This window comes from Schistocerca cancellata, chromosome 7 (genome assembly GCF_023864275.1).
Source record: "Schistocerca cancellata isolate TAMUIC-IGC-003103 chromosome 7, iqSchCanc2.1, whole genome shotgun sequence".
In the NCBI taxonomy this organism is placed as follows: domain Eukaryota; kingdom Metazoa; phylum Arthropoda; class Insecta; order Orthoptera; family Acrididae; genus Schistocerca; species Schistocerca cancellata.
Window position 1 is genome coordinate 260,402,296 of NC_064632.1, and position 14,357 is coordinate 260,416,652.

Genomic DNA, 14,357 nt, shown 5'->3' on the forward strand with positions numbered 1-14,357 from the left:
CGAAAACAGTCAATCAATCACAAATGAGAAGTAGGCCTACTTAGCAGAATGAATTGAGAAGCAGCTATAGAAACAACAGTCCATCCATCAACAACCCCCAAGTAGCTGATAAATGCAATAGAACCTAGGTGCAATAGCTGTACCAGATTATGCACAGTAACTTGTTTGCACTTCCTCATATCCTCAATGACAAAACCATGACCTCCATTCTCAAATACACGACATTCCATCCCTCCATGCAACTGTAGGCTCAAGTGTTTGCCTATTTCATAATAAATATAGCTTTACAAAGTCTACAATTAGTAACAAACAGCTGATTTCCAAGTGACAATTTGAATATACAAGATGATAACAGTCATTATTTACAACTGTCACACAGGTGAATACATCCACCCTTTAAAAATATTGTTATTGCATTCACCAACAATATTTCAATAAGTAAAATTTCAATGGTCATTGAGCAATTTTTTAAATTGCCTTATTTGACTGAACAAGACAATTTGAAGTATAAAACACAAACTTACAAACTACCTGTATGCCCTCCGCAAAGCTTTCCTATATGATGGTGTCGGCACGATGAAGTTCAACGTTTATATTCAAATTTTGTTTGAAAATGATACAGGCTGTGTCAGAAACATGTTAAAGAAAACTCACAAAACAATGTATAAGAGAGGATCAGAAAGTAACACACAATTTTTTTCTCCCCTGGTATTGCGGTGAATGTTGAAACTTCACGACGATGTAGTTTGAAGTTTGCACTACAGACGATATTTTGTTTTCTCTAGCGAGAGAAGCCTGAACTATGAAATAGACATGCCGTGCACGTTACTGTCATCAATTTGTGAAGAGTAGCGAAGTGTAGTTTTATGCTTGTGGACCAAAGGGAACAAACAGAGTGAAATCCACAGGAAAATAGGTGGCATGTATGGGTATGGTTACCCAGACCGTAGCAATTACTCCAGATAGTGTGCATTCTTCTAAGAGGGCCATGTGAACCTTTATGATTCACCACATTGCAGGCAGGGTCCCATGAAGAAATTCCTGGCCAGCCAATGCTTTGCAACAGATGAAGAAGTGAAATCAGCAGTCCACAGGTAGCTGTACTCAAACAAAATGGACTTCTACGAGCAGGGCATATTTAAACTGGTCCCATGATGGGAGAAATGTGTTGAGAACATTGGTGAGTATGTAGAAAACTAAGTAAGAGGAGTATTTGTGATTTTTGTTTTGCTACCAATTAAAACATTTTGGTAATTATTGTGTGATGCTTTTTGACCTTCCCTCATACTTCTAGGATGGTGAATTGAGACATACAAGCAAGCTGGTGAAATTTCTGTTCACATCTGCTCTCTTAATTTGTGAAAATACAACAATACTTGGTAAAATAAACAATCTAAATTTTATCAGTACTTACTTCACATTGTTCTCCATTGTCACTGTTGCCTTCTTGCTGATATGCAATGTTCGATTGGTCTTAAAAAATTTCTTTGTAGGATCTGGAGGAGGAGTTGGAATTTTTTTAGGAGATGGTATCTTTTTTGTGGGAGTAATTTGTGAACTCTGTGAAGCTGTGCTGGGGGCTCCCCTTAGTAGCTGTTGTGAACCCTGCTTCACCAAGGGAGTATCAGAGAGAGCTTTAATTCTGTCACTTGGCATAATTTTTGGTATCTTCGGGAATGGTTTTATTGTTACACTTTTTTTCTTAGGTTTAGGTTTTTTAATACCATGTCTTACACCTACATTTATTTCTCCAAGCCTCATTCTCTTTGATAGTTTTGCTTTCTTTGCTTTTGGCTTATTCGAACTTGTGCTACGGTGTCTTTTTGTAGTTTCTATACTTGATGAGCGACTTCTTTTAACGCCTCCAAAGAAAGTAAACTTATTACTAGCGATATTATTTTCAGTAATTGTGGATTCTTTGTTATTGATTTCTGCTCTGGTTGATTTATAGAATGATGTGGGTTGAATGAAAAGATCAGAATTTCTAGTTTTACTTGTTGAGACCTCATTTTCTTTATTGTCACTGCTCAGGTACTTCACTGATTTTATTTGTTTAACAGGTACTTCCACTTCACCACTATTGCTACCACCATTTATGTCAGACTTGTTTTTGTCAAGGATCGTTGGTTGCACTGCAGAGACATCCGCTCTCTCACAATCTAAAACTTTTACTTTCGGTGAACATTTCTTATCTGATTTTGATGAATGTCTTAGGGAGAGAGAATTCAGAAATGAGTCAAACCTGGACATTCGGGAGGGCATATTGTCATCCAGAAATTTACTTGGTGAAGAAAGCAGAGAGCCACTAATTTTCGGAGGTGTATCCAGTATCCAACGTGGAGAGTGGGGAGGAGAGCTATATCGATCAGGAGACGAGTAAGCTGACACATCTGACCTCTTGCTGGGAGTGAATGCAGAGGGACTACTTCCAGGATTTTTTGGGGTTTCCAGTTGCCTTCTACTAGAGGGTGTTTGTGAATTGAAAATAATCCGCCGCCGCAGTGACCTGGGCGGTGTGATTTCAACAGCATCCATTCTTCAAGTGTAGTACTTCAAAAAGTCACAAAACCTGAAAAAGGAAACAGAAAAGAAAAAGCATAACAAAACACAGAAAGTTACTCAAAGAATACACACAAATTTAAATCCTAAGTGTAATGAGTGTAACTTTGAACAATAACAATCTTAGACATCAATGCTAACTGACAATTTTTATTCATCTTACATATTAAAGAAATAATAGCCAACAAAAATACCTCATACCTATACTGTATTACCTAGTTATTAACAATACCAGAGAAGGAAAGTTGCAATTTCCCATATAGCCGAGGTGCTGAGTCATGATAGGCACAACAAAAAGATTCACACAATTATAGCTTTCAGCCATTAAAGCCTCTGTCAGCAGTAGACACACACACACACACACACACACACACACACACACACACACACACACACATCTGCAGTCTCAGAGTGTGGTTTCAGCTCTCAGACTGCAGACGTGTGTGTTAGTTGCGTTTGTGTGTGTGTGTGTGTGTGTGTGTGTGTGTCACCAACAAACTTTACATATTCACATACTCCTTTACCTTTCATCCAAATAAATACAGACTCATTTACAGATATTTTTCTTTTGTTACGAGTATACAATGACAAAGCAGGGGTAGACATATAAGCAGATTTACCAAAGTCTTTATTTGCAAGTTCAGCCATATGATAGGTACGGTAGGCGATAATGTCTCTATCCACAAAACTTTCAAGTCCAGGAACATTAGGTACTCCTGTACCTCCACATACAATAGCTACAGTCAGCCAACCATTACCATGTGAAAAAGAATCATTAATGTCAATACTAAAATTAAGTCTACATCCACAGAAAACACAGGGTCCATGCACAAGAGCAGTGGCAGCAACAGTCTTCACAGCATTCTTCTTCTTGTCTGCAGCAGATGTTGAGAATTCAATGTTCTCAATTGTTTTATAAATTGTTTGTCTGGAACGATGACGCGCGCGCGTCTACTGCTGACAAAGGCTTTAATGGCCAAAAGCTATAATTGTGTGAATCTTTTTGTTGTGCCTATCGCGACTCAGCATCTCTGCTGTATGGTGGATAGCAACTTTCCCTCTCTTGTATTGTTACAATCCATCTTGGATTTTCCATTGTTTAACTAGTTATTAAGTCAGCAAAGAAAAAGCACACAATATTAAATAATTTCATTTTCAGTTTAGTCATGACTTTCAATGTTACCCCTCCCTTAGCCTACAAAGACATCACATGCTGCACCACCAAACTTTGTCACACAGGATTACGAATTCACAAAACCACAGCAATTTTAATCAAAGTGACAAAATTATCTTTCCATAGTGTCAAATTATCCACCAGCCATTTATTTTAAGTCGTTTCATGCAAGATATTTGGATCAGATGCATAATCACTCAGTAAGGCTATAGGTGCAAATCCACAGTGTACTATACTACCAAAGACAATGAAAGCACATTTAAAAACTTGAAAAGTTGCTCAATTCATATAAAATAAATTGTGGTGGCTATAGCCTACATTTAGATACTCTACAACACTTCTTTAACCAAAAAACTGACACTTCTTTATTCACACATACAAAAAAGCAATGAATAAAACAAATATTACAAAAACTCAGGCAACAGAAGTAAACACAGAAACCCATTAATACCTGCTGAATACTACTGGAAAGTATGAACCTTTCTGACATAAAATTTCTAACCCCTATTAGCACCGCACCTATCTAACTTGGTGCCAAAGTGAATCCATTTTCTGAATAAAATTTTAGAAAAAATCTGATGAATAGGGTTTTTTCATATAACTCATCAGTATGATTATTAGTCACTTATTCTCTTTATCAACGAGTCAGGAGAAGAATATTGTGAGTAATACAGGCAAACAGAGCTGTAACAATGTCACAAGATATGACTTACACAGGACAGTGATAGATTATTAATAAAATAAGAAGTAGGACACAGACACTTTAAGAGAGGGCAGCAGGAGGAATAGTGCAGATCAAGGCTCCCACACATCTACAGCCCCCCCCCCCTTTCCTCTGTACAGACAACACAAGAGGATATCAAAAGAGGAAAAAGTCATTCAAATATAGTTAGTTTGCTAAAGATAAATACCACATGAATAGATTTCAAATATAAAGAGGTAAGATTTGGAATTTAAGCCACGGGATGGATGGAAATTCTCTTAAATCACTCTGGGATAAGACTAGATAAGTGGTGTCTTCCCCCCCCCTCCCCCGCCTTGTACATTGCCTACTAAAAATGAGTAATTTGGGAAGTTAAAATGCAGTCTCCCTGCACTATAGCATCAGCTATGATATGTGGCAATGACATCAATAACTTCTCTACTGTGTTGGTTGGTTTAAAAGTTAAGGGGGGGGGGGGGGGGGTTTGGAACCAAACTGCTGGGTCATCAGTCCATCGTTAAAATTAAAATAATTACACAAGGGTGGGAGTAAAATAATCAAGACATACAAAAACCAGCTGGAAGAAAGGAGAAAACTACAAGAATCACGAGGGCAACAAACACTAAAACAGGGGAAAACCCAACATCTTGGGCGCTGCCGAACCGTAAACCGGACACCCATAGTCAAGGAAGGATCGAACAAGGGCTCTGTAGAACTGCCAGCACTTCCGCTTAAGCTGACGAAGGTGAGGTAGCCAAGTCAATTTGTCATCGAAAACCAGCCCTAAGAATCGATATGTCTCCACTACAGTGAGTGGATCATGAAGTTACGGTTCTGGATGAACTGTGCGACGCCGACAAATGGATGAGACACGACTTCGCGGCTCAAAACTGGAAGCCGTGGGCTAGAGCCCATGACTGCGCCTTGTGAATGGCTCCCTGTAGGCGCCACTCAGCAACACCGGTACTGGAGGAGCAGTACAAAATGCAGAGATAATCCGAATACAGAAAAGGTGAGACCAACAGCCCTACAGCTGTTGCTAGACCGTTAATAGCCACTAAAAATAAAAACACACTCAATACGGTGTCCTGCGGAACACCATCCTCCTGAATACAGGGGGAACTATGGGAGACACCAACTTTAACATGGAAAGTACGGAATGATAGGAAGTTTTGGATAAAAATTGGGAGCGGGGCTGGAAACCCCACTCGTACAATGTGGCAAGGATATGATGTTGCCATGTCATGTAGTATGCTTCACTTAAGTAAAAAAGAAAGCAACCAGATGTTTGCGTCTGGAAAAGGCTGTTCAGATGGCAGACTCTAGGGACGCAAGATTATCAGTGGTAGAGCGACCTTGGCAGTAGCCGCCCTGATATGGTGCAAATAGGCCACATGTCTCCAGGACTCAATCCAACCGCCGACACACCATACGTTCCAGCAGCTTACAAAGAAAATTGGTGAGGCTGATGGGCCGATACCTATCCACATCAAGCGAGTTTTGACCAGGTTTGAGCACCAGAATGATGGTGCTTTCCCGCCATTGTGATGGGAAGATGCCATCACATCAGATCTGGTTGAAGATGACGAGGAGATATCGCTGTAATCAGACAAGAGATGTTTAATGATCTGACTGTGGATCCGATCCGGCCCAGGAGCTGTGTCGGAGCAATGTGCAAGGGCGCTGAGGAGCTCCCACTCTGTAAATGGGGCATAATAGGGTTCACTGTGGCATGTAGTGAATGAGAGGACTTTCCTTTCCATCCGCTGTTTGAGGGTGCAAAAGGCTGGGGGGTAGTTCTCTGATGCAGGGGCTCGAGCACAGTGCTCAGTAATCGTATTTGCGTCTGTAGATAACACGCTATCTATGTTAATGCCAGGTATACCTGCTGGGATCTGGTACCCAAAAAAGACATCTGATCTTCGTCCAGACTTGGAAAGCTGACGTATGGCACCCACTGGTCGACACGTACTTCTCCCAACACTCCTGTTTCCGTTGTTTTACAAGCTCGCGAACGCAGGCACGTAGCTGCTTAAAGGCTATTAGGGGCTCTAGGGCAGGATGCTGCTTATGTCGCTGTAGAGCTTGCCAACGATGCTCTTTAATTGCCTCAGCGACTTCCGGCAACCACCAAGGGACTGTCTTTCGCCCGGGGCACCCTAAAGAACGAGGGATTGCCTTTTCCACCACAGAAACAATCGTTGTAGTCACTGCTCAATGACAACATTGATGGCACCATGTAGGGGAGATTCAGCGGTGACAGAGGTGAAGCCTTTCCAGTCTGCCTTGTTTAAAGCCCATCTGGGTAGGCATCCACAGGCATGATGCTGGGGGAGTGACAGGAAGATGGGGAAGTGGTCACTAACACATAGGTCATCATGCGCTCTCCAGTGGATAGATGAGAGAAGGCCAAGGACTGCAAACGGAGAGATCAATGGCCGAATATGTGCCATGTGCCACACTGAAATGTATGGGAGCCCCAGTATTTAAGAGGCAGAGGTAGAGTTGAGAGAGTACATTTTTGACCTCTTACCTCTGCCAGTAAGTATGGCACCACCCCACAAGGGGTTATGCGCATTAAAACCTCTCAAAAGTAGGAAATGTTCAGGGAGTTTATCAATCAGTGCAGTCAATGCATTCAGGGGTACTGCACAATCTGGAGGAAGATTATGTTGCAGACAGCTATTTTCTGCAACGTCCTTATCCTGACAGCCACAGCTTCAAGAGCGGTTTGAAGGGGCACAGGTTCACTACATACTGAGTTCAGGAAAGACACAAACTCCACCCGACACACTATTATAGTCACTACGGTTCCTGTGATATCCCTTATAGCCACGGAGGGCAGGGGTCCGCATTGCCGGGAACCAGGTTTCCTGGAGGGAAATGCAGAAAGCAGGTGTAAAGTTTAACAGTTGCCGTAGCTCAGCCAGGTGGTGGAAAAAACCGCCACAATTGCACTGGAGGATTACGTGATTGTGAGACTGGGAAGGCATGAAACACTCAATGAGGCAGTCTGCACCTCAGGGTCACCTGCTGCCACCAGATGAGTACCTGTGCGATCGACATCCATTGTGTCTGAGGGCCCAGGGAGATCTAGGTCCTTAGCAGACACCAGAATCTCCACCTCATCCTCAGACACAGAGCTTGTAGGTAGTGCTGGTGTGGGTGCCACTGCAGTGTCTTGATTCTTGGGGGGGGGGGGTCTTTTTCTTTTTAGGTTTCTTTCAGTGCTCCTTAGGTTTGTCCAGCTGGGAGGGCTTCACTGATTCAGCCTCAGGGACTGAGGAGGACCGTGAAGCCCTACGACCAGCTACCTGTGGTTGCTTCAGCCACTGGTGGGTGTCAGCTTTGCCACTGGTAGGAACCTGGGAAGGGAGTGACCCAAGGGATCCCTTCCTGGCGAGAGGAGCCAAAGACGACTTACGCTTCTTTGGCTGGTTGGGTGGGGTGTTGTTCCTGAAGTAGGTTGTGCAGGAGGAACAGGAAGGTAAGTGCCCCCCACCACCAAGGGGGCAGGTGGAGTCTGATGGCTCTGAGAGCCGACTGTATGTGGCGGAACAGAAGATGGTAGAACCATTGTTGTAGTGCCTGCATAGGTTGATGTCATATGCGCAGGATGTAGCCTCCCATGCTTTCTCTCAGCCTCAGTGTAGGTCAGTTGGTCCAGGGTCTTGTATTCCATTATTTTTCTTTCTTTCTGGAGAATCTTGCAGTCTAGCGAGCGAGGCGGATGGTGCTCTCTGCAGTTGAGACAGATGGGAGGCGGGGCACAGGGAGTATTGGGATCTGAAGGACATCCACAATCCCAACAGGCGATGCTGGAAGTACAGCGGGAAGATATATGGCCGAACTACCAGCACTATTAAAAGTCGGATTGTGTTGCGCTAAAAATATTGTGTGTCAGTTTAGTGTTGATCAGAATAGGGAAAGAGCGAAATGTCTGAGTACCTTCAGTTCTGCTCAGCTGTTTGAAAATCAAATAATGTATAAAATTTATCAGCACAGTAATTCAATAATTTTTCCAAGGGGATGTTACATACAATTTCACCGCATCGGGGAGGGGTATATGGCTTTACGTCACAGCGTTAGACCATCACCTTGACCTACTCGGGTAATGTGTCACCCTCTAAGGCCAAGATGAAAGCACCGGTGGCAACACGATTATCCCTCGGACACCGGTGAGGTGGACGTGCTGGACTAAATGGACACCTCGCTGCTCTAAATTGGTGCGCAGCTCATCGTCAGACTGCAAAAGAAGGTCCCTGTGAAATATGATACCCTGGGCCATATTTAAGCTCTTATGGAAACAGAAACATCCTTCAGTTTGCACAGGCTAGTAGTGCCCATGACTGGGTAGAGGGTGCTGTTTTGATCAAAATCGACCTTGACTGCATTTTGGACAAGCCCTCCACCTCCCCAAACTTGTCCTCTAAATGCTCCACAAAAAACTGAGGTTTCATTGACAAGAAAGATTATCCTTCAACTCTAGTACATACGAGGTACCGGGGTGAATAAGCTTCACTGCCTTCCTTACCCTGGCGTTCCTCCCATGGTGTGGCCTGTGGGGTGGGGGCGATTTAGGGTTGCATTTCTTAGCACTGAAGTTAGATCTTGACCGCTTAGAGACTGATGGTGTTTCACCACCAGCGAATTGATGGACTACGCTTCATCGTGTGTCGTACGCCCTGATGCTACCCACTCTGACCAGGGGGCCTCCCCACGAGCACCACCCAGCCGCAGCAAAGGCAGGATGGATATTGCTGGGAGTCCCAATGTCCCAGGAGGATGAGAATATACCCCTTGGCGTACGTGGGGAGTTAACGGTGCAGGCATCAGCAGAGCGATCCCTTTGTGGTCAGGGGATTACAACCAACAGGGTACATGGCGGCCCCACTACAATGGACTGGCTACCGTGCTGGATATCAGGCGCAAACGAGCTAAGAAGTCCCTTCCACAAATCCCAAGTAGAATTATTATCATGAATGCAGAATGAGCCAAAAAACTTTTGAACAAATTTTCATTCATGAGGTAATAAACATTGAATAGAAGAATCATTTTATAACACTTATTTACAATGATCACATTACTGCATTCAATTTGTACTAATATTCACATTATTTTTCAATATTACCTCTTTTTACATCTGCTGGATAAGTAACTGAAAATGCCTGAACCTGAATAATGGACAACTTTCTGGACCAAAGAAAGTGACTTTACATCTTTGTGAAGATTATTCTTATTTCTAGTGTTCATTCCATGAACGGAACTGCTCATTTGAAAAAGATATAAATTTTTAATGACAAATTTCACTAAGGAAAAATACATTGGGAAGCAGTAGTTTTATCACTGGTCCACTAAACAGGCCTCTCCAGGATGTTCTTGGATTCACACCACAAGTAATTCTTACCCAGAAGACATTACAGAAGTAAACACTCTTGTATCCTCTTTGACAACATTTGCATTGCAAATAGAGATTGATTGAGGCACTTCAGCAGTTCTATAGGCAGTGTAGTCCCTGCACACTACATCAGACAGCGTTTGTCTCTCTCTCCCCAACTGTACAGTACTATCCCCTTCCCCATCCCCTCCAGATTGCTGCTTACATCCATGTGATGTTGCATTCTGGCCCGAGATGCTGGAGTAGGCAGTCATGTGTCTCAATACGATCCATGTCGACTAAGGATGTGGGAGGTTCCTGCGCATGATGGACACTATGCACCATGTAAGACACCCATCCCCAATTGGCTCACTCTTCAGGAAAATTTTGAGAAATGGAGGTCAAACCCTGCACTATGAAGACATTCACATGTTGCTTTTGGCCACAGCCTTTATCAAGGAAGATAACAAACAAACAAACAAACAAAAAAAAAACACACACACACACACACACGTCTTGATTTGAAATTTTTGTGTCATCTGCAAACAAAACAAATTGGGTATCTGGTAATGTAACTGATGAAAGGTCATTAATGTACACACACACACACACACACACACACACACACACACACACACACACACACACACACACACACACACACACGCCAAAAAAAAAAAAGGCCATAAAATGGAAACAACATGTAATTAGTTTTCAGTTGGATGATGCTCGAGAGCTAAATTCATGTCCCTTTCCTAATGACGGATATTATGATTCATACAGTCAAAATGCCTTTGACAGATCACAAAACATACAAGTAGCCTGTAGTTTATGGTCTAGGCTACAGCTTCTCCTTGAAAGGAGCAAAGAGACTGCCTCTATTTTTTGGTGGAAGCTATTGTTCGGAATTAATTTGGTCAGATGTCTTCCAAATTTTGTAAGATGGAATTTTGGCTGGCAGCACAGCCATTGTGAAAGCTTCTTTAGGTAATGTATCAGAAGAGTCAGGGCCCAGGAAGCTGATGAGGCATGGTATTCAGAGCTTTTTGGAAGTCTAGCAAAACTCTGAAAAGCAGACCCAACACATGAGTGGGGCTATCAGTATAAGGCTATGTAGTCATGGAGGATCAAACACAACCTATAGCAATGAATATTAAGGTTTATGTAATACTTGATGCCACACTGAAGGTCGTTTGACTATTAGGGGTTGGATGCTGGTGCACTGGAAAATGGTCCAGTTACAGGGGCATTCTTAACTGCATAACCAATTAAGACTTTAGAGGTGAAATATCTGCTTCTATAAGGAGACTATCAACAAGGCTCATCCACAGAGCTCCACTTGCAAGGTTGACTCCACTATGGTGGGTAGGGTCTAGTAGGCTTAAAACAGAAGGTGCTACCGACATGTACATGATACATCCTTGTCTAACCAAGAACTAACAGGTGGCAAAATTTTACTGGAACTTGTTGATCTGCTCCCCACGACGTGTTTCTAAGGAGCTGTGTGGAATCACACAGTGTATCGAGCTGCTTTATGTGCAATAATAATGTCACTTTGTGATCAAAGTCTACCACTTCCAGCTGTAGGTTATCCAGTTACAATTCAGAGTGAAGGAGGTCACGTCTGTAACTCTGCCAACGCATCTGACCACAGATCATGTAGGCAAAAACTATGTCAACGATTTTGGGCCCACACCTCACATCTGAACTGCCATTTATCAACCAAATTCTACCGAACATATTGCTGCAGAGTTATAGAACAGACAGAAGTCACTGGTATACAAGGGTGATGGTCCATCTAGTTATGCAACAGTGGCAATTCTGTCCACGGTAATTACAAAGCAGATAGCATTCAACACTGACCCCTATGGACATGTTGATTAATAAGGGCCACTGCAACCGTAATTCCGAACTGGGCAGGTTTCACTGTCTGTACTATCATACTTTCTGTCCATTGAGTAGGAGAAACTGTCTTGCCAAATCTTGTTAACTTTCACTAGGACAATGTTTTTGCTGTTATCACTAATGTACTGAAACTTTTTTTCCTTAATTGTACGTGGGCCTGGGGAAGTAGTAGTGCCCTTTTGAATTCCCAGTCCAAAAAAAGCAGCATTGCAGATTTATCTAGTGGGTGTTAAAATACAGAATACTACATTTTGTTATGATGTATAAAGGGGCTTTCAAATGAAACCTGAGTCACTAGTGTAAAGTAACGGTAATGATTTTATTAACTCACAAATGTAGTTATACACAGTAAACATACTCAAAAATAGTCGCCAACACTGTTGGTTCATTTACCTCATTGTGACACTATCCGGGCGGTTCCATCCTTGAAGCTAGCAGGCTGCTGTCAGACACAGGCCTAGACCCAGTCACACACTTTGTCGACCATTGCGAATCGATGTCCGCGAATAGCCTGTTTTAGAGGTCCAAACACATGAAAGTCGTATGGTGAAAGATCGGGACTGTACGGTGGATGTTCCAGTGTTGCCTTCACCGCATTGGCCGTGTGTGGGTGGGCATTATCATGCAGGAGGATAATGCCAGTGGACAACATGCCTCTGCATTTCAACTTGATGGCTTGTCTAAGGTTCTATAAAGTGGCTTCATAATGCTGGAATGCTGGGCACTGATGGCAGTTCCCCATTCCAGGAACTCGACAAGCAGTGGGCCCTTGTGGTCAAAAAAGGACATCATGACCTTACCAGAAATGGCGTGTACAGCCTTCAATTTCTTTGGAGGTGGTGAAGTCACATGTTTCCACTGCTTGCTCCAACGCTTGCTTTCCGGTTTAAAATGGTGGCACCATGTTGCATCACCTGAGACAATACGCAACAGAAAGCCGTATTCCTCCTCACGATAACGTTGCAGATGACTCAGACAGCGTCATTCGAGTATTGTGCTGTTCAGCAGGCAGTTGGCGGGGAATCGACTGCGCACAGATTTTTTGAAAGTTCAAGTGTCGATGCATACCCAGTAACCTATGTATCTTGTCCACGGTGATTCTGCTGTTGTCCAAGATTAAAACATTCGCTACCGCAACCATTTCTGGTGTGATAACACAATGAGCCTGTCCAGGACGAGCATCGTTTTCCAGCGATTCGCGCCCCTCAAGGAATCGTTTGCGCCATTCCACAGCACTTTAACTACTCAGACTGTACTCACCATACACAGCCTTCATCCAGCGATACATTTCACAGCCTCCAACTCCCTATGTCACCAAAAATCTAATCACTCCTTGTTGTTCCTGCTTACTCCCCTGCGTGTTCAGTAGTGGACGATAACTTGTGTGACCACCTTCTCTTTGGCGTGAAACCACACTGGCGCTATGCAACATCAAACCGAGCGCAAGCGTCTGTCTCTCTACCAATACATGGCACCATACACACAGTTATGTGGTGTCACACTAAGTGTAAGGCAAAGGTAGGCGCACTGACCAGGTTTTATTTGAATGAACCTCATCGATGTGACTGAGTAAATTTTGGGTACAAAATGTTCGTAGTTGACATTTTGGCACGGTATGTCACCAGTAATTGGGTTATATCAAAAAGATTCATACAAAGTATTACTGGTAATAAAATTTTAGGTATTGCAGATGTGTCAGAATGTCTGTCAATACATTGCATTTGCATGTATGTTCACTGAAGTGACATGTTCCCAACAATCCTGTTATTTTGTTGTTTGGCAAAATAAAGAGTTTTTGCTCATAAATATTTACATCAAATTGTATTATTAGCAAAGCCATGTTTCCTTTCCCACTGGAATTCTCTTTGGCTACTTCTGATGGCCTCAGCTACTTCAAGATCACCATGCTACAGACTTCTAGCAAAATTGTCTAAAAATGTAGGATAATGAATTATGTGCTGTGCGGATGATCATAGCAGTTATTTCTTGCACTATCTTCTCGCATTCTTTCCTTGGGATATTACGAAAAAGCTTTAAGAGGATTATCCACCCCCATCAGGATGTTTGCAATTTTAATCCCAGAAGGATCTGAGCTTTTACACTAATGGCTAGCACCCAAACATCCACAGCTGAATAAATCCATACAGGAAAATGATCACTAGTTCACTACCAACTGACCACTGAACAGTGAGCTCATAAAATTCCTTCTGCTGGACTGAAATGTAGCTAGCCTTCCCTTTCAAAGAAGTGTGGTCTGTGAGAACCATGTTCGATGTAAACGGAACCCTGGAGCAATCATTCAGTCGCACATGGCATATTAAATGCATTAAATTCCCAAGATTGAGGAATAGGTGGATGAGCTGCCTAAGAAGAACCACAGAGCCCCTATCTGACATAATGGTATGTATAAAGAGCACACTGTTCTTTTCCGTAACTCATATACACAATGACAGTAACTGCTAGTTACACGGTGGTGGAGAGACCCCGCAGATGGTAGGCACCAAGGTTTTCATAAGAATAAAAAATACCAGTCTGAATTACAATTTATTTTCTTTCTGTTGGTAGTGACTAATTTCTGTTACAGTAAGCGTCATCAGACAATATGCTGACATAATTCTTGGTAGTACATAATAGCTCTG

The 14,357-nt window shown here is 42.7% G+C and overlaps 1 protein-coding gene across 2 annotated transcripts in view; it reads right to left on the reverse strand.

The window, feature by feature from the left end:
• Positions 1-14,357, reverse strand: part of LOC126092262 (N-acetyltransferase eco) — a 96,541-nt gene that overhangs the window by 65,951 nt on the left and 16,233 nt on the right. For both annotated transcript variants that reach the window (XM_049907777.1, XM_049907776.1), the window contains exon 2: positions 1,415-2,569. In XM_049907777.1, the coding sequence (XP_049763734.1) occupies positions 1,415-2,535 (1,121 nt within the window). In that variant the 5' untranslated portion in view covers positions 2,536-2,569. The remainder of the gene's footprint in view (positions 1-1,414; positions 2,570-14,357) is intronic.